Raw genomic sequence first — 26,795 nt, forward strand, 5'->3', positions numbered from 1 at the left:
TGGATTGACCGTGTTGGAGAAAAGTGGTCAAACTTTGTTAAACACGAGTGTTGGAATCCCCCTGACAGCCACCAGGATGAGGAGTACAGCTGATGGCTAGAATCAAGTTACTGTTACATATTTTGCACAGAAATCTTACAATTTCTGTCACTTTTCTCCACATTTCCTCGTCGCTTTATAAAAAATTAATTTGAACCAAACAGCTCCAGCTGTCTTCACAACAGCATCTGTTACTTCCTGTGAGGCTGTGGGAGTGTGTGGGCGTGGTGTTGTCCTCTCCTCCTCCTTCTTTATTGCCCCTCCCCTGTCTCTCTCTGCCCCTGCCTTCTCCTTTTAGGACACACCTGCTGCTCATCTGCCCTCGTTTACCACCAATTACCCTCAGAGGTGATATAAGCTGGAGAAGAGCAGTGTGGCTGTGGGAGAGGCTTTTGGTGGAGTTCCTCTGTGCTGGCCAGTGTGTGAGGCTGGTCGAGGTGTGGAAAAGGCCTGCTGTGTGTGACCAGCCCCACCGTGTGTGGCTCTTTGAGTAGTTCTTAACTGAGCAGTGGTTTTCCTTAAGGGACGGTGGCCTCCATTATTTTGTGTGGCCTGCCTGGTTATTGTTAATAGCAGCGTTGCTGTCTTTTTCTGTTGGAGCCTTATAGTTGTTTTCTTTGTTTAAGTGGTCGCCATCTCTTTGGGTTGACCTGTCTGATCTACCATTAAAGCAGCGGTGCTGTGTCCTTCTGTTGTTACTATTTATGTGATTGAGTTAATTGATTATAATAAAGATTTTGTGTTAACTACCTCTGCCTGGTGTTCTTTTCATTTCAACCCGGATCCAACTGTTACTGTCCCCCACCCTCTTCGCCTAGCTTTCATGTGGGGACGTAACAGCATCAATAAGCTTGTTGATTTTTGTCTTTATTTACATCACATGGTGTGAATTTCTGTGAGTTCACCTCATTTCATAGACTTTGTACATAATTCTGCGAACCCACTATTAAAATAATCGAGATGATAGCGCATTAAAGTGAGAACTAAATCTAAATGTTTTTGGTTAACAGAAGTTTTTTTGGGGTTTTTTTTGCAGTTTTTTTAGATGAAAGAAATAAAACCAGATGAGCTTAAGGATGTGAGGTTCAAAATTCAAAGATTTTAGCAGATGACTTGATATTGTCAAGGAGAGACCAGTTTGACGTCTTTAGTCAAACTTTTTACGGGACTGAGAGGCAGGAAATTCAGGGTAATACTAATGAAATATTCACTGAGGTAAGGGAGATTTTTGAAGTTATTAGGTCTAAACAGAAAAGCACAGCTGCATGTATAACCGTATAAAAATGTCATTATTCATTTTCACTACTGCTCTGGTCTTGATGGAAACCAAACTGGAACTTGTCAGATATTCTTGTCAACTGGCTGGCGAGCCTGATGAGAAATGGTTTCCTCAAGAATTTCAGAAATGAAGGGAAGTTTGAACATGCACTGTAATTATGTAAAACAGCCGTATCTGTGAGAGGGAGGACACTAGCTGTCTTGAAGCAATCATTTAATGCACCTGGATAAAAGAGACAGATCGCTAACTGAGAGCAGCATGGGGGGGGAAAGTGACAGGCAGAACTTTTATATGAAATTTGTCAGGATTCATTTTAGTTAGTTTCTCATCTGTCTCTTCTCTATGTCCAGGAGATCAGAGAAAACTCAGATGATAAAGACTTGAATTTTGATCTGAAAGAATTGAGCTTGCCAGCAAAGATATTTAGAACTTTTTTTACAGCCGTCAGTAGAAAAGATTCTATAAGTTGATCAGCTGTGGGTCAAAGCATAGACTAGAACTTCTTCTAAATAGAAGGTTTGTGGTCTGAACCACCCTTACTTCAGCCTCGAGTCTGTTAGAAAGCTACTGAACAATGCATTTCCCCTAATGTAGATAAAGCATCATATTCATTCATTCACAGAGCGCTCTATACAACCCATCTGTCTCATACCTGTGGCCAATCATCATAAACTAATGTGCTCATCTTTGGTCTGTGGGAGTCTGTAATATTTTGGCACACTGAGAATTAAACTCAGTAAATATTTGATGCTGCATCAGTGGATCCTTCACTTGTTGCTCTGTTGAGCTGGGGTTAAGAGTTGTGCTCAGATTCACATCATTATAAGAGAATCTAGTTCCGTAGAGACCTAACACTGCAAATCAGTAAATATTGTCTGTCTGCAAAATTTTCAAAGCTTTCATCCTCACGTCCTAAGAGCTGCAATCAGAAGGCTATCAAAAAAGAAAAAAGGCATTTTTTTCCCATTTAATTTCATGTCATACACACTGTAGTCTTACACTAGAGTAGTCCAGCCCTTGTATCTGACCATTTTCTAATATATTTCTAACTCTGGGGATGAACCAGTGGACCAGTGTTGTGTCGACACACAGCAGGCAACTTGGAGCCACTTGTAAATTGTACATTTAGGCTCTTTGTCACTAGCAGCCTGTTGCAAAGATGCATAAATTGTTTGCATTTCTTTAGCTGATTCCATGAGAAATACAAAAGATAACACAGTTTGACAGCCGTAAAATTATATCTTTGACCAATTAAGTGATTTCCAAAGAGCTAGTAACTGAGAACTCCGTTATATTCATATCTCACCATGGTGTGCAGTTTCCTTAAAAGAAATGAGAAAACTGGACAAATGGAGGACAAATGAAAAAGTGGCAGGCCTAAAGTAATAACAATCTAAAGCAAACTGACAGTATCTGAACCTTATGTCCTTAAGAAACAAGACAGAAGCCTGACACAGCACCTGACTGATGCATCTGGGGAGTGAAACGGTGAGTTATCAGCACATCAGCATTCACGAGTAGTGACATACAGAGGCATTTAGAGCAAACTGCAACCCTGAGCACAGGATGAATGAGTGGCGTTACAGAAAAAGTCATTTCAAACCTGTACTGTTTCCTGGTGTCGTATCGCCCTGCGTTCGTCTCTCGTATTTTAGTGGCCAGAACTCGCACGATGTTCACAAACAAAATAAAGTTGAGCTGGAACAGAAGAAAAGCAAAGACTCTTCATATTTTGACATGCTGAAACTGTATCATATACATAAAATAAATGAAACCTTTTACAGTGGTGATTAATTCTGATCAGGACACAAAGACTTGACGGCCGTGTGGGCTGGACGTGCAGAACATCAGCCAGAATCACGATTTGATTCGCTGTCTTTCGGTACACTGCACGAGTGTGTTTCTAATAATCCTTGTTCACCTGTACACTTGTTACAGAACTTGATTTTGTATATCATAAGGTACGGTGTGGAAGCAGGTCTATTAATCATAGCAAAATACCTTTAGAGGCTTACTAACTTCTCCTTTGGAACTTTTGTCATTTCCTCTACGAGACTTTAATGAGACTTGAGCAAAGTAATTTAAAACATGCAAATTGAGGCTTATGTTTTATGCCACCAATGACTTAGTAATACTTTCAGTCTGACACTATGCACCACCTGAATGAGCCTGAATAAGCTTCAGAATCCATATAAAACACTTTGAGACCAGCATCGCTGCACACGTAGACATAATCCAGACATTAAACAGTGAGCCAAAGCACTTTACTTAAACCCACACCTCCTGTGAGTTCATACATTTTACAGTGTTTGTGTTCACTCTTTATCTTCTGCATATTTCCTTTTTAGTATCATAAACACATTACACAGACAAACTGATACAAATGTGACTGTGCTAATTGTAATTGTTGAACATGTGCCAAGGTTTAACCCAGAAAATGAGACCATGTGATGAATTTCAGCTCTAAAACAACAAACAGCCATATTATCACATTTCCAGAAACAGTCAAAGGAGCTTGCAAAGAAAAGCGTCTGGACTTCTTTAAGTTACTTGAAGACGTTTCACCTCTCATCCGAGAAGGTGGAGGGAACTCAAAACTGGATTAGAAGAGCCACCTCCACAGGACAAGACTCAGCAGTCCATCTGCATCTTAAGGTCAAAGGTCACTCTTTCGAGGATGCCAATGTTCACATTTTGGACAGAGAGGACAGATGGTTGTAAAGAGGAGTGAAAGAAGCCATCTATGTCCACTGTGAGCGACCATCTTTGAACAGAGGCGGGGGTTTACGACACCAACTCTCTGCCATCTATAATCAGTTTTGAGATCCCTTCCCAGACGCCTTAACGCCCACTCACATCCTGGGCCATCTGACCTCAGGAATTCACATGATAAGGTGGGGCCAGGTTTCACAATGAACACACCCGAAACTCTGGCTGACTGGGACCCACACCCAGTTTCACACCTTGGCTCAGGCGATTAGAGGATCATCAGGGGGTCCTTTTGTCCCTCTGTGGGGGGAAACTCCCACTAGGTTTAAATCTGGGACTCCCCCCCATTTGACCTTAGAACTGAAGAAGCTTCTCGGATGAGAGGTGAAACGTCTTCAAGCAACTTAAAGAAGTCCAGACGCTTTTCTTTGCAAGCTCCTTTGACTACGATGAGCTGGATGACTGAGAACCTTCACAGACATTTCCAGAAATACTGATTATTGACTGTGCTAACTATGAATGCTATCATCTGTGCACTATAAGCAATGAAAAACACTGAGATGAGATGTCTCTTCTCTTTGTGCTGGGTGTCCTTTTTACACCAACTGTATGCAATCTACTATAACTGCCTGTGTGTGTCTGTAAGCATACTCGTTTACTTATAAACTTACCAAAAAACATAAAAAATGATGTTGTATATCAATTATGTGTCCAACATTTTCAGTAAATAATTAGCTGACTGTATCATTGCAAGCTGTGTAAATATGAGGCTGCATTTTAACAGCACAGTAGTCCTGCAGACACTAGACTCATTTTCTGTTCTGCCAGTTCAGATATGAACGTTTGTGTTTAGCAGCTCATTAAACAGAGGAATTAAGAAATTAAACGTTTTTGTTGTAACCAGAGAAAAAGCATAGTTGAAATTAGAGACCATTTTGTTATGCAGTCGTAGTGTTCAAAAGTAACCCAGTGTCGAACAAGCACAGATCTGTAAAATTTTGTAACTATAGTTTCCACTGACATAACCAGCAGGTACTATAATAATCAAATCTGTGTGCAGACAGACAGACAATACTCAAAATCCCCAAAGTACCAAACATTGTTGGCTGAGCTGTTAGTAAAAATCAGACTTTTACCATTAATCACTTAATATAACAACATGGCCTCAACTCTGTAAACACACAATGGACATTTCATTAGGTACACCTGTGCAGCCAACTGCTAACACAAACATCCAATCACATGGAAGCTGGCAACAGTGATTCAAAAAAAAAAAAAAAAAAAACAATCATTACAACCAGTTTGCAGAAGAGCATCTCTGAACCTTGAAGCAGATGGTCTGCAGCAGCAGACCACACCAGGTGTCAGCTGAGAACAGGAAACTGCATGTTCATGTGGATCACCCTAAGTGGACAACAGAAGATTGAACAAACACTTCCAGGTCTGATGAGTTTCTGTTCCTGCTGTGTCATTCAGAAGGCAGTGTCAGAACGTGAAAGCGTAGATTTATCCTGCTCTGTATCAGCCATTCAGGCTGCAGGTGGCCTGTCGTGTCAAGATGGACCTGAATATTCTGAGGAATGTTTCCAGCACTTTGCTGAATCTGTGCCACAAAGAATTAGGGAAAGAAAAGTTGGTCCAACAAATGTACACACATTAAGTCTTCATTCAGTAATTTTCTATAACCAGCAGTGAATTTGTCCTGATGAAACAACGCTGCCTCTGATTAGAGTCTGTAGGTGATTTTACCAGTGGGAGCCTGGAGTAAACTCACAGCACGCACAGACAGACACAACTCGGAAGATGTCTTTGAACAAACGTGCAGTTTTAAGTAGCTTGTTCATTAATTCAGAGGTTTTGCATAAGTGCCACTCACAGAAAAACACTGCATAAATTGTGATGGTAAAGCAAGTTTGATATTAAAAAGCCCTCAGTCCAGAGGAGTGATATTCCACGAAATTGATATTCAGTTTTCTATTGGAGAACTATAATCCTGTCATGAATCGCTGTGCGGCAGGCAGGAGTTGGACCCAAAATGCAGGACTCACAGACTCAGGGAGGTGAACTCAAAACTCAGCTTTATTTGCTGGCAGGGAAAAAACATACAAACTAATCTAAACTGGGAACTTAGAAAACTCACAGAGAGACACAGGTAGATCCACACAGCATGAGGGACGACGCGACACTGACTCAGAGAAACACAGGGTTTAAATACACTGGGAAGTAACGAGGGGAATGAGACAGAGAAGGAGAGCACAGCTGGGAGAAATCAGGACTGACGAGACAAGCAAAGCAGGACGCATTCACATGAGACACGGACCATCAAAGTAAAACAGGAAGTATCACACAGAGACACGAACTTGACACAGTGGAGACAGCAACTAAGAAATACAGAGACATAAACCATAAGGCAGAGGTCTAAGAACCAAAATACACAGGGAAATACTCAGCTGGGAACACAAGAGACTAGACTAGAGAGAGTAACAAAAGACCAACCATGAGAACATAATGCACAATGCAGAGTGACCGAAAACAAGAAACTCAAACATGCAAAGACACACAATTACACAGAACAGAGGGGACACAGAGAGACATGAAGGGCAAGGGATCAAAACTAGAAGCCATAGAATAAATCACACACAAGTACAATAATACAAAAATCACAAAGAACTAAAAACGCTGGGTCAGGAGACCCAGGACCGTGACAAATCCAAAAGTAATTCCAAGTATTTACTACTAAATATTGAATACAGGGTGCGTGTATTACCTGCACATGTAGTTTATGTGAAACATGGAGCACTACATCATTACCAGTGTGAGACGGGGAAAGTTGGAGCCTTTTTAATGATTTGTAGACCTTGGCCTTCTCAGTGCCTTTATAAAAATATCACAGCTCTGATTATCTATGCAGGTTTTTCTTTTTAGAAACACGGAGAGTTCATTAAAACCGTCCTGAGGTCATTTTCTCTTGGGGTTAATTGTGCTCAGATGTATCTGCCTGAGATTCTTATGCCCTGAGAAATTCATGCACACACACACCTACGTGCGCATGTGCCGCATAGTTTTATCTCCTGTGGAATCTATTATTTGTACATCAGCGGTATCATCGTTGTAAGAAGTTTCCTATTCGGTGATCTAAATTTGAGGGATGGTCAGCCCGTTCTCATCAGTGCATCGGTTAGAAAAACGACCCAACGTTGCTTTTTCTCTCTACAGCATTTTAAAGGACACGAGGAACCAGAGGATACCAAGAACACCTGTTCTTCATCCGAACAAACAGTCTGTACAGCAGTCAGTTTCACGCACGAGTATTTAAAGGAACAAACACAACCTGATTTCACTGGATTGTAGGATGAGCATGTAACAAATGTGGGGCTGTTCTCATCCAGTGATTTATTCATTTATCAGTGACCAAAATATTTCCCCCCTTTATTTTAATTTAGCATTTTAGCCCCTGGTAAGGTCTTTAGTGTACAGTGTAAACTAGCTCGCTGCACGCTGGCCTTACATGTAACCCCAGAAAACTTTCTCACTGCAGTGTTTTGAGCTTTTCATAGCCTTACATCACAATCATAACCCACCACATGTTAAAATAATGAAAAGGGGATTGTGTTACTTTGATGTCCAAATATAGAAACTATTTGTCACAGTCGTGGGTCTGTGGCCCAGTGTGTTGAGTAGTTTATTATTTATTTGTTGCATTATTGCTGTCTGTGTTTTGGTCCCCTTGCCCCTCGTGTTACTCTGTGCTCCCTCTGTTTCTGTGTCATCCCTGCCTGTGTGTTCCCTCTGTTCTAGGTTAGTCAGGTCTCTGCATCTGTGCCTTTGCATGTGTGTTGAGTTTCCTGTCTTATTGTGAAGGTCCGTGTCTTATGTCAGTGTATTCAGTTTGCATCCTCCCTGTCTCGTCATGTCGATTAGCTTCAGCCACGTCTCCCTCCTGTGTGCAGTTTCCTCATTTCCCTATGTGTATTTATAGTGTTTGTTCTCTTGTACTCGTCACTGGTCCGTCTGTGTTACCTCCCTGTGTTATTCTGGCTCACCCTAGCATTATCCTGAACATCATCCCGCGAGTCATGCTTTCAGGTTTCTTTAGTTAGTTCCTCCCAGTTTGGTTATTTCTCAGTTCCTGTCCTCACCACCTCTGTGTCACTCTGTATTTCAGAACTTATATTCAGAACTCTGCTGCTCGAGTCCTCACTAAGACCAAAAAAGTGGACCACATCAGTCCAGCTCTGAGGTCTTTACACTGGCTGCCTGTCCGTCAGAGGATAGACTTTAAAGTTCTGATGCTGGTCTATAAAGCTCTGAATGGTTTAGGACCAAAATACATCAGTGACCTCCTGACCCAGTATGAACCTTCCAGATCCCTCAGGTCATCTGGATCCGGTCTTTTATCAGTTCCCAGAGTCAGAACCAGACACGGAGAAGCTGCATTCAGCTTTTATGCTCCTTATATCTGGAACAAACTCCCAGAAAGCCTCAGATCAGCTGAAACACTCAGTTTATTTAAATCCAGGTTGAAGACTCACCTGTTCTCAGCTGCATTTGAATAAAGCACCAAATCCACACTTTTAAGCTTAAATTTCAAAACTAACATTTTAACTACTGATTTTATCTGTTTTGATTTTATATACTGTTTTGTTTGTTTGTTAATTTGTTTGTTTGTTTGCTTGTTTTAATCTATTTTAAATCTTGTTTTTGTTTCTAATGTCTCTGTAAAGCACTTTGAATCACCTTGTTGTTGAATTGTGCTATACAAATAAACTTGCCTTGCCTATTTTCACCCCATGTCAATAAAGATCACTCTTCTCATCTAAGTCATTGCCTGCATCTTTGGGTCCTTCTCTTACTCCACACGGCTTGTCTTGTTAGCCGTGATACTATTACAGAAGTTCAGAATTACACAAAAGGGGATTGATGCAAGGAACACCTAAAACCTTAGTTAAGCTTTGTATTTAACCTCTCAGGAAACAGATGTAGCTGTCCATTTGTTTTGACTTCTTTTAAAATTGCTCAGTAGATGCACATTTACACAGGCTGGTTATGGGGTGCTGGCACAGATGCGCTCAGTCAGACGGAACAACTTTCACATTTGTTCACAAGAGCCAGCTCACTGTAATCCACTAGAAAACAAAGGAATCTGCTTTTGGAATGACCTACAGCATAGAGACAGTGTGGAATAACAAGTTTAAACTCCTTCACCTCTATCCATTACATCCAAACAGTACCCACTGTTAGGGTAATCACATGAGACACGCTATTCCTCTTACAGATAATTCTTTTGGGAGAGAGAGAAGAATAATTGCTATTTCTTACCAAGGAGGACAAAGACGACTAAACCTATTGACCAGAAGCACAGTGAGCCAGCTCTCAAGTCTTTTTTTAGCACCCTTGACTTTTCCTTTGAGATAACGGGAATACACCGAGGTCTTGTACTGCCTCCCTAATTAGATAATAAGCTTCCAGGATGGCCTTGAGGCCCTGAGGAAACACCAGGTAGGAGGCATAGGAGCAAAGATTTAAGATCACCCACAGAGTCAGAAAGGTTTGTGTATGACCTCTGGAGACCTGTCCATGAAGAAATGCTTCATGGCCGCACGGAAGAGAACGGAAAATCCTTTCCTATTTCCTTCAGTAGTGCATTTTTTATATTTTATAAATAAGACCAGTTGTTTTGTTTGTTTGTTTTGCTTCCTCTCGTGGGTACGGCTGAGCTGAAGCAGTTCAGAGGAAAATAAATAAGTAAATCAAACTTCCTGCTGAGCGCTGCGCTGCGTTGCAGCTACCAGGTGCACCTGTTTGAGGTTATTGCTGCCAGGCACCACTTACTAAATCCAAGGATTTACTTATTTTCCCCCCAGCACACGTTTTCTTTTACATGTTCAACAAAAACTGAAAATATTCTATTTACACGTTGCTAATTTAATTTAACATTCTGACCATTATTATCTTAACTGGCTCATTACGCCTAACCAGGCTTTTACCTGCTGTAACAATTTGCCATGCTGATAAATCATAATGACTCCAAATTATATAATGTGTCTCTGCTGGGATAATAACAATAACAATTGCTTAATAATTAGAATTAGATGGAAGATATTTTATTTATTATTCTATTTAAAATAAATAAATAAATAAATAAATATTGGAATTACAAAAACAGCCCACATACTCTATTCTTCTTTGTTTCACAGAGAGCAGCCCACCAGCCCACGGATACTTCACCACCTCCAACCCATCGACTTACACCAGCCCTCAGGACCACCACTTGTAAGTATAATGAATCGATACTCAGCTGCTGTACAACTAATGCTGAGCTATTTTAAAAGCAAGTGAAAGATTTGTCACCAGCGAGCCCCCGCTGTGAGGATACCCCGACAGATTCAGACCACAATGGAGTGCTGTCAGCGCTTCATGATGGATTTCTAACTCAATCTGATTGTATGAGCAGATTCCGCCTGCTTTAATTACAGTAAACCCTTGTTTTTCTTCTAGTTGAGGTTAATAAATACCTGGCAGCAATTTAAGGAAATATGGCACACACGAGCCAGGCATCGGTGCTTGGATGTCTCTCCTGGCTGCAGCCCATTAAGTGTAACCTGGCACGTATTTGTGAGAAAAATGTAGACTAAGCATCTGATCTCACTGGCAGTGTTTTAACTTTGTGCTGGCAGAGTCTGCTTTCTATACAGATCCTATGGCAATCACCACTGACAGCCTGACAAGTCGCTGAGCACAAAAACGCCCCGAGCACACACAGAGTGAGGTCACAGGTGCCGACCGGGCAAAAAAAAGAGCTGTCTGTGGACACAGATAAGAAGAAGCTTCTTCCAGGTGCTCCCTCATTCATCAGAGGTTAGCTTCGCTCGTGGTTCTGCATACTCGATTCAGCAGATTCTTGCGCCGGATGACCTTCCTGTTGCAATCCCAGAGGAATTTATGTCTCCTCCTGGTCTCAAACCTTCAAGTGTTCAGCGATTGTGCAAACCACTGCATCACGGAGCCACACTGTCTGTGGACAAAGGTCCTCAACCTTATCCCACACAGTGACTCATTCTTCTCTGTGCCTCACTGAAACTCACTAGCTCTGCATGTAACTAAAATGATAAACAGACTGCCTGATATGGTGTTTTTTGTAGTCTGAGGACTCAAAGCTTTTTGCACTGCAGGCCACATTCACACACTCATTTATACAAATTTCACTCGATTATTTTTAAAAGTTTCTGACCTATCACAAACAATCCTGTATTTGTGATGGGGGCAATTTGGGATTCAGGGTCTTTGACATGCAGAGTGGACCAGTCAGGGACTGAAAATGAGTGTTGGTTTTGGATATTAGCAGACAGTTTAGTTTGAATAATGCTCTGATCAGACGAAAACTAAAGAAGCCACCCTCACTATGCGTCACATTTTTTTGATCGGTAGTACCCGCTGTTACAGGTGCATCGCCTAAAGTAATTATTTAAAATGCACAAGTCACCCTTTGCTCATTTTTACACCTAGTTATTTGCTTTCTGTTCCAGTTTCGATGTGCCGATGAGCTTATTGTGTGACAACTTTAATCAAAGGAGAACGACAGGATTGCAACAACTCAGTGTGCAGCGTGATCTGGATAATTGCTGCTCTTCCTTTGTGTTATTTTGCCTCTTCGTGCTCCCCATTGTTTTGGTTAGCCTTGTGGTTTAGCTGCTTGACTTGTCGTCTTTGTGCCTGCATCGTTAAGTCAACCGAGTTGTTTGTTTGTTTGTTTGTTTGGTGTACAATTCCCAGGAGGCTTTGGTATCTTTTCCTAATTCTTCCTTTAACTCTTTCATTCCTGCATCATAATTGATATGTAAGTTTTTCAGGCTTGTGCATATTTTTTTACCCCTGAATAAACCTAAATAGATCACCAAACATTTTAAGTGATATAATAAAAATTAAAGTTCATAAAAAATATTTAATATTTAATTCATGATCAGAAGGTTCAGTAAACATTTTCAAAAATGTGAATATTTTGGTAATTTTTTCATGGTTCAGGCATTAAAAGGTTAAAAGCAGGACGTGTCATGATCCTGGGCTCCAGCGTTTTCTGGGACTCTGTTTTCTGTTTGATAGTTTCCGCTTAACTTTGTTGCACTTTTCAGTTTAGTTATAACCTTTGCTTTGGTTAAGTTTGTATTCTGATTTTGTGTTCATCATTTTCTCTGTTATTCTCAGGTTTTTCCGGCTCTTCTATGTTCCCCACGTCTAGTATCTGTTTCCATCATATTTTCTGTTGTTAGGCAGTTTTGTCTTTGTTTACATCGTTCTGTCAATTTCATGTGTTTTAGTCTCAGTCGGGTTATTTTTGTGATAGTCTCTTCAGTTCAGTTTGCTTCCCTCGTGCTCGTTAACTGATTCGGTTCACCTGAGCCTTGTTGTCCTCAGCTGTGTCGCTTTCCCTGATTATCTCATGTCTATTTAAGTCCTCAGTTTCTCTCTGTTCTTTATCATGTCGTTGCCCCTCCCTCCTCAATTGTGCCCAGTTTGTTCTGTTATGAAATAAGTTCTAGTTTTTTGTTTCGGTCGCGTTTCTTGTTGTTTTCTATTTTGTTTCCCGGGCTGCAACAATAAAGCTGTTTAAGTTCTGTTTAGCCCGTCTGACAAGCCCTCTCTCTGCCTACCACACAAACAGCACACAACATTGCATGCACTTTACTACATCGCATTCATATGGTATAAAGGTAGTAAATGGCTTTTCCAGCCTGAGACCAATTTTCTGTGAACAACTGGTAAAAGAACAAATCCTTCTGAGTGAACTCTATTTAAATTCCATAGGTGGTGTTTGGCTTCCCGACACATGAGGGGAATAAGTGTGGAAATTGTAAGCAAAAACAAGTTAGCATTGTCCAAATGAAAGAGGATTGCTGTACACCTTCAGCCTGTTTTCCAGCTGTGGTTGGTGAGCGTGCCTGTGTGCTCCTTCAGATTTATTCCTTAGATTCAACATGTTTCAGATCCAACATATCTCCCATCAGCCACCACCGCTCCGTCTGTCCAATAACAAACACGCACCACTAAAAGTTAAGTGCAAGTGCGAAACCACAACATAAACAGTCAGAGTCACAAGTCAGAGCTGCATGATTGTTAAATATGAAGCACAGAGAAGGTGTTAGAGTGAAGGACACGCGGTGGATCCACCAATCAGAAGGTCACAGGTTGAGTTCTTCATGTGCCAGAACGGTGTGTTTGATATTATTCATGTGTGAATGGGTGAAACTGGCTCATGAAAGCACTTCAGTGGTCGATAAAACTCAACTTAAAGTATTGCAATATCACTCTATTTACTGTTTTTCATACTCCGGCACACTGAAGCCTCGAGAGAGAATAAAACGCTGCTTGCAGTTTGTATTTTTAGATTGCTCCCTGCCAAACTTTCAATCAATCTTTATTTATTTCTGATCTGTAAAGGATACTGAGTGCACACTGCTGCTGAACTGGTTACCAGCAAGATCTTAACGTGAATAGGGAACAGAGATTTTGAAAGATTTAGTTAATATTTATAATATTATTTCTCTTATGTTACAAAACTGCTAATTTTATTGGCTTTAATTGGAGAATTTCATCTTGTAGTAACAGCATCCAAAGCATAAAATCATAACTCGCGTTTAATAACTTTAAATAACCAAATATTAGAAATTCAGAGGTTATGAGAGAAAACTCTGCATTTCAGAAGACAGTCATATAGAATGAGCCACCGATGCTTCATCGTGCTCAGCAACAAGTTGTTTGTGTTCATGGAAGGAAACTTCAAACCTTTCAGGTTACAAGCAAGAAATTCAAAAGCCTGAAGTGAAATTATAGAGGACTGCCCCTTTTTACAAAAGTGTATCCTTGTGAATTTTCAAGCTGCATTTATAGGCAGCAACAAATGTAGCACTCTTACCCCAATCGCTGTCAAGATGGGAACCTGGTAGATCCATTTGATGTTCCCAGCGCTCAACTCCCAGCACCTGCAGGTGACACAGATGCAGAGGAAGGAAGAAGATTCTCAGTGAGAGAGGCAGAAGCAAAAGGTGATGGTGTCATTCAGAAAAGCAGACTGAGTAGAGAAGTGGAACTGTGTAGAGAAACTCTGAAATGCTCGAGACTGCAGTGATGGTGTGATGATCCTAGTGTTTCTATTATTTTTTCCTGTGACAATAACTGAATATGAGCTTCTTTTGGAGGTTTTCACATCTTTAAGTTATATTTTCTGGATTTAAGATGGCACTGATTTATTTTCTGTGCCATCTTTGAGTTAATGTAGGAATGAATTTCAATTATTGTTTGTCTTTGTTTCATATAACAGTAGCCTGAGGTCCCTCAGTGCTATTGCATCTGTTCCTCTCTTTAAGTATTCGCATCCTCTATTGTTCCCTGTTTTCTTGTTTCGTGCGTCCTTCAGGTTAGTTTTGGTTTTACTTCCTGTCTCCGTCTTCCCCTGGCTGTTCTAACCTGTTCCGACCTGTCTCTTGTTGTCTAATCAGCCCTTTGTGTATAAATAGTCCTGTCTCCCTTTTGTGCTTTGTCGAAGCATCTGTTTCCCTGTGTGGTGCTCTCAGTGGTCTCCTGTGACTTCTCTTGGTTTCTAGACTTTATTTATGGCCTAAGTGCAGGTTTCTGTTATTTAACTCTGCCTCTGGTTTCCTACATTTGGGTCCAAAGCTCTACGCTCAATGCTTTTAGACACACAGAGCAAATAAAAAGGTGTATGAATAAAGTCAGAAACAGGCAGAGGTGTGACCTACTTTAGATACTGCTAAAGAAGAACAGCAAAGGAAAATTAGATATTTTCCATTTAACTTGTTAATACATTTTAAATTCAAAGGAGAATGTTAGTTTTTTCATTTTTGATTATAATTTTTTTAATTTACTGTTTGTTTGTTTTTTAATCTGGGGTTGTTTTTATTATTTTGGGTTTAATTAAATTTCCCAATTCTAGTTTAGGTCATATCACATTATCTAAATATTTTGATTAAGGATTTTAAAATGCCAAAACGTCAGCTTGTATTTCTTGCAGTAGTTTGTGGTGAATATTGTCATGTTGCACAAACCAGGATATTGACCGACTGCCTGCATTTGTTGTTCCCGTTTTGACTTATAATTCCTGTGGTCTCTCATGTTTAACTCTCTAACAACTCTTTTCATTATCCAGATTTTGCCTTGTGTACTTCAAACATTGGCAACGTCTGAAGGTGCTTGATTTGGTATCAAGCACTCCAAATCAAGCATTCTTTGCATATCAAATCCTGTATTTCACTGATTCAAATGTCACCACAATTAAGCAGTGATTACAACGTCCCGCCTCTCTTCTTATTCATTTTGAAGTTTATTTTTTCCAAACTTTTTTGGCAGATGTTTTTATAACCCTGTGAGGTCTTAGTTATCAGTGGAGATGGGCCCAATGCTTACACAGTCTCTGTGGTATCACAATATGTCATTATAGTTTTTATATCATTTTCTTAAAGATGGTTATCCTTCTGACTGGCTATTATCTACATTTTGAACACAGAAGACAGTTTTTACACAGTTTTTACAAAACACAGGGTTAGGGTTAGGTTTTGGAGGGAGGGCTGGAGGACGTCTTACACCTCGCAGGGATAATCTCGTTAGAGTCTGAGTCCTCTCTCTCTTACCTTGCATCTGCCACTGTTGCCCTGACGATCGCCCACACTGCCACAAAAACAGCTGGAACACCTGAAATTAGACATAATGCAAAATGAGATGTTTTGCAGGTGATGTCATATGTGCTGTATCTCTGACACATCACAATACAGAAGGAGAACCAAGCTGAGGTGATCGTTACAATTTAAAAGCAGCCTGTTTGCTTTATTGACAAAAGTGTAAAACTGTTATTTTAAAATAATATTCAGTCACGACAGAGTGGATCCTGGTGAAAGGTGTTGTATTGGTGTTGTAAAAGGTCACATTACTCAAAGGTCACAAAGTAGGAGAAATAAAACCCGACACGGGCATGTTAGCTAATGCAGGCATCACACACAGAACATGACGTGAATGTAAACATCAGAGTAATCCCACATGCTGGTGACATACAGACACACATACTTCATGATATAACGCCCTCCGACCCAGCAGCTTTGATTCATGGCGAGTCTCAGAGCAGCACATTCAGCCTCTCCTGTCAGGCGTAATTCTTCTGTCTCTAAAGAGCTTTTGTGTGTTTTCTTATGTGTACACAAACACACATACAGGGACTTCCTAAAGAAACTTCCAACTGCACTGTTACTTTGTTCAAACTGTGTGGGTTGTTATTGATTTCCCTTCCACTCCACAGTTTCTAAACCATTTAAAAACACTTAAATGTACCAGTGTAAAAACAAGAGTAAATGCATTAACTATTCGACTAAGATTTGGTACCTTTGGGGAGTAATATGTTTAAACCTAAAGAGTGGTTTTGTAGATTAAGTTACACCACATTCTCATTCCCAGAGTGTTAAAGTCAGTTGTTTAGTCATAAATCCACAAGGACTCCTTTTGACTTCAGTGACTACAAGGTTTAAAGTTTCATCCTCCCGTGAATCTCTGGAGCACTTTAAGCTCAGCTGTTACTTCAAGATCGCTCCTTAAAATGCTTGCAGAGGGCAATTTTACCACGGCCTTCGACTTGGACAGAGTAAACATCAGCTTCTTTCAAACCTTCAGATGAAGTATCGTGGTGGTTATTGTGCAGCTGGTGCTGAGAACTGGGTCTCCATCTATGGCTTAGTAGTTTTAAACTAGAAGTATGCTTGTTGTTCATTTCAACATTCCCAGGGCAGTGCACCATTTATGTCAACTGGAGTCAAACCGTACCATGGCGAGGTGGCTGAGAGGGAATATTCAGTAACATAACCGGAACCATGGCCAAACTTCACAGTAGTGTTCTTGTGCATCTGAATGGGTGCTACTTCAAAATCACTCCCTTTAAGCATGTTTGCAAGTCTGCAGTTTCACTACTGTCCTCAAACTTGTTTCAGTCTTGTATGTTGACTGTCATAGTTGGAGCCTGAGCACTAAAAGTCCAAATGCTCTATTGCACAGGTGTCGAAGTCCAGGCCTCGAGGGCCAGTGTCCTGCAGGTTTTAGATGTGTCCTTGATCTAACACAGCTGATTTAAATGGCTAAATTACCTCCTCAACATGTCTTGAAGTTCTCCAGAGGCCTGGTAATGAACTGATCACTTGATTCAGGTGTGTTGACCCAGGGTGAGATCTAAAACCTGCAGGACACCGGCCCTCGAGGCCTGGAGTTCGACACCCCTGCTCTATTGTATCTGCTCTGTTTACTAATTCGTCAAATGAATTAGCTTTTTGGAGGCCTTAACATGCAACAGCTAAATCACAGAATTTAGCACACACATCAGGTCTGGTAAACATAATTTCCTTAGAGATTAATAAAGTATTCTGATTCCAATTCTGGAAGAAAAAAAATTACATGTTTATTGGTTTGGGGTTTTCAAAATGCCACCTTTGCAGGTTATAAATAAGTATTATGGACACACAGTTTGAGGTACATGAATGAAATTTGGTACATATGTGTAACATGCAAAGACGGACAACAAAGTCTATGGCCTCCCTGACCCAACAGGAAGTCTGCCATATTGAACTGAAAATGGCTTTTTCAAACTCCACGTAGAGATTTTATCGAATAAAACTCATATTCAGTCAGTTTAAACTACAGACTTGGGCAATATTAAACTGCTGAACTTGCATTACACGCACATTGTCTAATCTCGACCCAACTTTTCAGGTATGATAAGGATTTACCCCTGAACATATTTTAATTGTAATACTTAATAGCTGTCATAGTGCCAGGAACAGGACATGCAATGATTTCTGCTCCCAGGTTGACCAAATCCATCTCAAAAGTGGTCAGAATCAACATCAGATAGTGATGATGCTTCAGTGTGAAACTGTAAGCAAAAAAATAGTGCGCTTGATATAAGAGTCTCAAATTTGGCAGCCTTACGTAATACCTCAAGATGTAGAGAAAAATCTCTTGGAGCCATGTCCCAAAGCCAGCAGGAAGTCAGCCATACTGAATTTAAGAATTTATTGATGTGTACTTTAACAAACCCCACCAAAACATTTCGTCAGATCAACATGAACAATGGTGATCTGACAAAGTGCAAACTGAATTCCTTGGTGATATTAAACTGCGAAGATTTTGAGTTTTCATGAAAGGTCATGGTGGCATGACAAAGTTCAATTATTCATCACAGGACGCACCTTGTCCAGTCTGTCCCTAACTTCACGTGCTGGATAGGACACGCCTACGTGCTAATATTAGGTCACACAGTAGGTAATAATCATCATTTAATCTACCGTGGCTCAGGGAGTTGGGAATCGCATCTGTCACCGGAAGGTCGCCGGTTCAATCCCCGGGCTCTCTGTCCTGGTCGTTGTGTCCTTGAGCAAGACACTTTACCCTACTTGCCTACTGGTGTTGGCCAGAGGGCCCAATGGCGCGATATGGCAGCCTCGCTTCTGTCAGTCGGCCCCAGGGCAGCTGTGGCTACAACCGTAGCTTGCCTCCACCAGTGTGTGAATGTGAGAGTGAATGAATAGTGGCATTGTAAAGCGCTTTGGGTGCCTTGAAAAGCGCTATATAAATCCAATCCATTATTATTATTACGTGAAATTTAAATTGTTTGTTCCACACCTGATCTACATTAGTGTGATATACGGTTAGACAACTGACAAACAGTGGGCACAGAAGGTGTTCAGTAAGTAAGTGACGCAGCACCCAATTAGCTTCCTAAACTGAAAACAGCCACATGTCCGTGTGAGTCTAGTCAACCGCAGCATGCCCGAGATGTAGCTCAGCTCGACCTCAGCACGGGTCGGCTGAAGCTGGCCTGGACGTGTGGCAGGGTGCGAGGGCCCTCTCGTCGCTTTTTGCAGCTTTAATTGGTCATTAAATCTGAGTCTCCATGTATGTCTGATTCTGAATTTTTAGCAAGTTTCAATTAAAGAGTCCAGTTTCCAACCCAGAAAGCAATGAACTGGGTCAGAAATGCAATCAGCAGCATACGTGTCCTGTTTATTCCCACATTCAGAGTTTTCCACTGCGAATTAATCCAAACGCTATCCCCGATGCCTGAGAAAGCACATGTGGGGTAAAAGATTTCAACTCTGGTTTCTGCCATCAACCCACAGTGCTGTCATTCTGCACGCACAAAACGGGGATTTCATTTTTTCTGATGGTTTGCAACTTTTTGCACTTTCACACAGTGAAAAAGGTGTTGAATGATTGCTGTGCTGACACACTAGCAGAGATCCAGTGAACATCGCAGGGGCACCTGTGCAATTTGACAAAATGGGACTTCCAGTGAGCCACTAAAAACACCCAGACTGGAAGCCATTTGAACATGACCTTAAAGGACCCCTCTGATTCATTAGAATAAGCATCAGGGTTCCCAACCCTACCCATAATTCTGGTGCCTAAGCTAACCAGAGTGAATGCTGATGTAAAAAGCCAATGTTGCTTTTCTTCTCAAAACCTTGAGCCACTGCATCAAGGCGCCAACGTCAAATGTGTGACAGAATTGCACTTTTTGATGCTGTGGCGATGATAATATTTTAAATTGCTCCACCAGAGACCATAACTATCTGAGAAGCACAGATACTAGCAAATATTACTCTGAGGCAGGAAAGGAAACAACCCACACTGTCACTGTGTGAGAAGCTAAGACGACGATGTGAGATCCACTTTTGCAAAAAGAGAAATTAAATGTGACAGAACCATTTTTTCTTCCTCTGACATCATTAACAGCAGCATTTATAATGCACGTATTCTATTGCCACTGCCACTTAACTCATTAAGCAACTCCTCAAATCTGTCACACGCTCTAAATTGTATTTGGATGCATGTGGAATTACTGATGGTGTCTCCTGTTCATGCGGCTTCACAAACAGACGTGATAAGATTGTGACTGTCGTTGGCCGAGATCAGCTCCTCATACCTCTTCCCTCTATCATCACTATAAACCCCTTCTCTAAATGCAACAGCTTCAATATTGTTAGCATAATTAATCACTGGAACTTTAATCGGGTGATAAGTGGTCCCCGTCCTTCAGTATGTATATTCTGCAGACCAGACATTTGAAATGAATTCTGTATCTTATCTGCAGCTCCAAAGACAAAATGAAGAAAGAGAGAGAGAGGTTGGCAGAGCTTAAAGGGAGTGTGGGAGCAGAGAAAAGAGCAGGGATGTAATCATGATCTTGTGTTAGTCACCGAGTTTCTTCACTGGGAAAGCTAATGGCTTATAGATATTTTGCAGCGAGTGCTTGACGATAACTGCAGATGGAAACAAAACACGTGTTGTTAAAGGAACCGTTGGGCTTTCATCTAAAACATGACAAATTAAAAATGTGCTAAAAGTGTGTGTTTAGGGCAACTTTACCAATAAGACGACTTAAAAATGGTTGATAGTGAACTCTAACAGATATATCTGCAAAGTGTTTTACCCTGCTGGGGAATGCTTCCCCCTCTTATCTCTTGCTGGTGTCATGCTGTCGAGCCAAAGCAGCTCAAAAATGTGTGCTGAAAAAATAATTAGTTCAAAAGAAGGCAGGGAGTGGCAGCATCATTATGTGGATTCATCCCCTCCTGTGAATGAACACATGGATTCATAAAAGACAAACCACAAGCCAAAGAATGGCTGTAAATTATGCAAATATACAAATCAGCTTAAGAAAATGCATCGCATGCCCTTTATATTCCTCAGTCATAAATTTTAATAGTATTATTTGGTATATGGAGGAATTTTACAGTAACTTTTTGAGAATGTTTTAACATGTCTGTAAAGCAAATTTCAGTTAATGAATCAGGCGACCCCAAAGACTTGAGCAGAAAGGCTATTTATTTTACAGAAATAGTGCTTTAATGATTTAAAAAGTAAATGAAATTATTGCTGTTTTAGAGCAGCGGTGCTTCAAAGGATAGCTGCAGATTTCTGTCAGAATCTGCAAATTATACAGTACAAAGAAAATGTTCACGTTGTCTTCCCAACAGTTTCACACACTTGCAAGTAATCAATTAAGTGCATCTGATTAGCAGCACCTGGCTGCTGCACAACCTCTTAATTCCTATAGAACCAGTAATGGTGCACATAGTTTTCACAGGACTGCATTTGATCACATTTGAACTTTCAACGCAGTTTGATGGAGGAGTCAATAAAAGGTCTATTATTATTTTATATTTTAGTATTTTATTACAGCTGATGTAATCCAACGTTAGTGACTTAAAGTAACTACAAGTAAAGAAAACCAGAGGAGACGGAAAAGTAATGTGAATGCTCTTTGCTCTTTGCTTGTTCATGCGGCTTCAAAGAAACAAACGAAAAATACGTTGTGGGGAAAAAACCCTTTCATCTACTTTTCTTAACAATGTGACACACTCCTTTGCAAGGACAGAACAAAAACTTGAACAAAAACACAAGACAAATCTGTTCCGTTTCAGAAGAAACAACATAATTTTATTCCAAAAGTCTTTTTTGCTGCTTTTGATGTGATGAATTACACAACTGCCATCAAAACAACAATAAACTGCAGATATAAAACTGACTTCTGTTAATCACTCACTTAACTCTGCTCGAAAGGTTTGGAAATTCCCCTACACAGCAGACATAAACTATATTAATGAGTCTCTTCTCTGAAGCATGTTGGAAAACATTAAGCGCTGTTTTACATATGGTGTCATATTGTAGTTGCAATGAAGCCATAAACTTCAGAACTGATGCTTTCGTCACGTTTTGTCCTCCTTCATAACTGCGTTATGTGTAATGTAATCTTTTAGTGCTTACCCCATCCGATGAGTATCAAACCCCAGAGGTATTTGGAATCTGATCGGAAGGCCATGAAGATGAGACTGTGGAGGTAAAGGCCTTCTACCAGAATCCAGTAGTAATTGGTAGCCAGAAAGTAGATGAAGAGCAACACAGTCACCTTGCAGCCAATCTGAAAGCATTAACAGTTTTATCAGATCCTATTTGAAACTAGTATTATGCAGCTTATTATGCTGTTATTTTGCATGTCTGTGTGTTGACACACGCGATGATCACAGTACTTCAAAGTATTCAAACACCACAGGTGATGATAAGAGAGGAAATGATCTCATTACAATCAGAAGCAGCTTGCTGTATAAATTTGCACAAAGATGTTATTAACTAGAACATAAACACAGAGTAAAGCAGCTTCTGCTAACTATGTCATTGTTTGTGTATGATTCCAAGATTAGTGACATGTACAGGCTATGCCCACTAAATTTTATACTGTAAAGGTTTCAGACGTAACCGGGATTGTTTTCTTTGTCATTTTTCATCTCTGAAAATCAAAATCGTATGATAGAAGTCTGCTAAACTCACTACTCAGTTGTTACAATAGAACTGACACTATATACAGTGGGGCAAAAAAGTATTTAGTCAGCCACCGATTGTGCAAGTTCCCCCACCTAAAATGATGACAGAGGTCAGTAATTTGCACCAGAGGTACACTTCAACTGTGAGAGACAGAATGTGAAAAAAAATCCATGAATCCACATGGTAGGATTTGTAAAGAATTTATTGGTAAATCAGGGTGGAAAATAAGTATTTGGTCAATAACAAAAATACAACTCAATACTTTGTAACATAACCTTTGTTGGCAATAACAGAGGTCAAACGTTTACTATAGGTCTTTACCAGGTTTGCACACACAGTAGCTGGTATTTTGGCCCATTCCTCCATGCAGATCTTCTCGAGAGCAGTGATGTTTTGGGGCTGTCGCCGAGCAACACGGACTTTCAACTCCCGCCACAGATTTTCTATGGGGTTGAGGTCTGGAGACTGGCTAGGCCACTCCAGGACTTTCAAATGCTTCTTACGGAGCCACTCCTTTGTTGCCCGGGCGGTGTGTTTTGGATCATTGTCATGTTGGAAGACCCAGCCTCGTTTCATCTTCAAAGTTCTCACTGATGGAAGGAGGTTTTGGCTCAAAATCTCACGATACATGGCCCCATTCATTCTGTCCTTAACACGGATCAGTCGTCCTGTCCCCTTGGCAGAAAAACAGCCCCATAGCATGATGTTTCCACCCCCATGCTTCACAGTAGGTATGGTGTTCTTGGGATGCAACTCAGTATTCTTCTTCCTCCAAACACGACGAGTTGAGTTTACACCAAAAAGTTCTACTTTGGTTTCATCTGACCACATGACATTCTCCCAATCCTCTGCTGTATCATCCATGTGCTCTCTGGCAAACTTCAGACGGGCCTGGACATGCACTGGCTTCAGCAGCGGAACACGTCTGGCACTGCGGGATTTGATTCCCTGCCGTTGTAGTGTGTTACTGATGGTGACTTTTGTTACTTTGGTCTCAGCTCTCTGCAGGTCATTCACCAGGTCCCCCCGTGTGGTTCTGGGATCTTTGCTCACCGTTCTCATGATCATTTTGACCCCACGGGATGAGATCTTGCGTGGAGCCCCAGATCGAGGGAGATTATCAGTGGTCTTGTATGTCTTCCATTTTCTGATGATTGCTCCCACAGTTGATTTTTTCACACCAAGCTGCTTGCCTATTGTAGATTCACTCTTCCCAGTCTGGTGCAGGTCTACAATACTTTTCCTGGTGTCCTTCGCCATGGCCAAGACCAAAGAGCTTTCGGAGTTTGGAGTCTGACTGTTTGAGGCTGTGGACAGGTGTCTTTTATACAGATGATGAGTTCAAACAGGTGCCATTTGTTAGATTTGTATTGTTGATTGTCATTTATGCTTAGAAATATTTAACCATATATGCTTAGAGGTGTATAATCATTCAAGGTTCAAGGTTCTTTATTTGTCACATGCATAGTTATACAAGTATAACACACATGTGCAAAAATTGGGGGGGGGGGGGTGTAGAGGAAGAACATTATATATATATATATATATATATATATATATATATATATATACATACATACATACATACATACATACATACATACATACATACATACATACATACACTGGGTGAATGTGCAGTAGTAGCAGCTAGCAGGTGAATTCTGTACATTAATATGAATAGACATCTGACTATTTTACAGGATAGACAATATAAACATATTTAAAGTTAAAGGAATTGAAATGTACATTGTGCCTTGGTTTAGTGTCTGGAAGAGTCCTGTCTCAGTCAATTATAGATGATGTGAGAGGGCGGGTGTGTGTGTTTAGGGCACGGATGGCTTGGGGATAGAAGCTCCTCTTGAGTCTCTCTGTCCTTGCCCGGAAGATGCGGAACCTTCTACCAGATTGCAGAAGTTGGAACAGTTTGTTGCCAGGATGGGACGGGTCCTTCAGTATCTGCGCTGCTCTAGTCCGGCATCTCCTGGTGTAGGTGTCCTGAAGCGGGGGGAGAGCAATCCTGCAGCAGCGTTCTGCTGTACGGATCACTCTCTGGAGAGCTTTTTGGTCCTTCACACAGCTGTTCCCAAACCACGATGTCATGTTCTGTGTGAGGATGCTCTCCACAGCGCCTGTATAGAAAATCCTGAGGATCTTTGGAGAGACCCTGAACTTCCTCAGTTGTCGTAGGTGGTACAGGCGCTGCCTAGCCTTTTGGTCTGGACCTGAATGTGGGCAGCCCATGTCAGGTCTGAGGAGATGTGAACACCAAGATACTTGAAGGACTGCACCCTCTCCACTGGAGCTCCATTGATGATAATGGGCTTGTAGTCTCTGTGCTGACCCCTTCTGAAGTCCACCACCAGCTCCTTGGTCTTGCTGACGTTCAGCTGGAGGTGGTTGTCCTGGCACCACGATGCCAGATTCTTCACTTCATCCATGTAGGCCGCCTCATCGTTGTTGGAGATGGCACCCAACACCACTGTGTCGTCAGCAAACTTCACAATGGTGTTGGAGCCATGGGTGGCCACACAGTCTGAAGTGTAGAGGGAGTAGAGCAGTGGCGAGAGGACACATCCCTGAGGTGCTCCTGTGTTGATGGTGATGCTGTTGGAGAAGCACCTGCCCACCCTCACCACCTGAGTTCTGCCAGTGAGGAAGTCCAACACCCATGCACACAGACGGCTGTTAAGTCCCAGATCCCTCAGCTTTGTGAACAGTCTGCAGGGCACTATTGTGTTAAACGCTGAACTGTAATCAACAAACAGCATTCGCACATAGTTACCCTGTTTCTTGTCCACGTGGCTGAGAGTGGTGTGTAGGACGTGGGCGATGGCATCCTCTGTGGATCTGTTGGATCTGTAGGCGAACTGCAGCGGATCTGTGGTGTCTGGGATGGAGGAGGAGATGATGTTCTTCAGCAGCCTCTCAAACACCTTCATTACTACCGAGGTCAGTGCAACTGGCCGGTAATCGTTCAGGGATGAGGGTTTGCTGTTCTTGGGCACAGGGATGATGGTGGATCTTTTGAAGCATGTGGGGACCACAGACTTCGCCAGGGACTCGTTGAAGATGTAAGTGAACACACCTGCTAGCTGGTCAGCACAGCAGCGCAGCAGACGGCCGGTGATGCCGTCTGGCCCCGCCGCTTTCCTTGTGTTCACTCTCCTCAGTGCCGCTCGGACGTCATGCTCCGCGATGCTGGTCACCGGTCTCTCGCTGATGATGTCACTGTCCTCGGTAGTCAGGCGGTAGATAGCATTAGCCGCCTGGCTAACCTCGAAACGGGCGTAGAACCGATTCAGCTCGTTGGTGAATGCAGAGTCGGCGTTGATCGGCGCAGTGTCCCTGGCTTTGTAGTCCGTAATGGTGCGTAGTCCGTGCCACATACTCCGTGTGTCGCCCTGGTGGAAGCGGGACTCCACACGTTCCCGGTACCGGCGTTTGGCATCTCTCACCGCGCGCCGCACGCCGTATGAGGCCGCTTTGTAGGCGCTCATATCGCCAGTGGCGAGACCCGCGTTGTAGGAGGCGGTCCTGGCGTTTACTGCAGTGCGGATCGATCTGTCCATCCACGGTTTCTGGTTTGGGAATGTGGTGACTCTCGCAGTGGGGATAATCTCCTCCGCTAGCATATTGACGAAGCATACTGCTACTTCCGTAAACTCGTTGATGTCGACTGCGCATGCTCTGAACCTGAATCATTTGTAGATTGAAAGAATGTCTCATCCTAGGAGGTCTGTAACAGCTCTGTGTAGCATGAAGGGGGAGTGCGTTCACTCCCTCTACAGAGTGTTCCGGCGTAGATCACACCTCCTAGGAGAGGTCGTATCTTTTCTTATTGATTTATGGTATAGCAAGCACACGTATATCTGTTTAAGTATAAGAGCCTTTTGTTCAGATGGACCGCTAGACTCCTGGCACCAGCTGTGGGGAGTCTTCACAGGGTCACATCTGGATCTCTCACTCACACACACACACACTCACACACACACACACACACTCACACACACACACACACACACACACACACACACACACACACACACACACACACACACACACAGTACTCTTTGTGTGTATGTAGACGTCATATGTTAATGAACCGATGCATATTCATGTAACCTCAATAAAAGAACAGTGGTACGGGAGAGCGGGCGAGAGCAACTGGGGTCAAGCGAAGGAACGGCGTTTGTCCGGTCTCTCCCGTGCACGAGTACCATGAAGAACTTTGCCTACTTGTGTCTTGCTTTGCAGTGTAATTATATTGTCCTCAACGTTCCAGCGGATAGGTTCAAGCTACAAACCTATCACCATTCATACAGGTAACGAGTGGGGGACAGAAAAGCTTCTTACAGAAGACGTTACAGGTCTGTGAGAGCCAGAGATTTTCCTTGTT

At 41.8% G+C, this 26,795-nt stretch overlaps 1 protein-coding gene across 1 annotated transcript in view; it reads right to left on the bottom strand.

Annotated features, from left to right (window-relative positions):
• The window catches only part of pth2ra (parathyroid hormone 2 receptor a), a 68,712-nt gene that overhangs the window by 13,011 nt on the left and 28,906 nt on the right, over positions 1-26,795 (bottom strand). The window contains exons 7-10 of the mRNA XM_085374059.1: positions 21,842-21,995; positions 15,670-15,730; positions 13,938-14,004; positions 2,922-3,016 (exon numbers count right to left, since the gene is read on the bottom strand). Of these exons, the coding sequence (XP_085230185.1) occupies positions 2,922-3,016; positions 13,938-14,004; positions 15,670-15,730; positions 21,842-21,995 (377 nt within the window). The remainder of the gene's footprint in view (positions 1-2,921; positions 3,017-13,937; positions 14,005-15,669; positions 15,731-21,841; positions 21,996-26,795) is intronic.

This window comes from Diplotaxodon limnothrissa, linkage group LG16, assembly GCF_057381915.1.
Source record: "Diplotaxodon limnothrissa isolate DT_005_m linkage group LG16, D_limnothrissa_male_GT1.1, whole genome shotgun sequence".
In the NCBI taxonomy this organism is placed as follows: Eukaryota; Metazoa; Chordata; class Actinopteri; order Cichliformes; family Cichlidae; genus Diplotaxodon; species Diplotaxodon limnothrissa.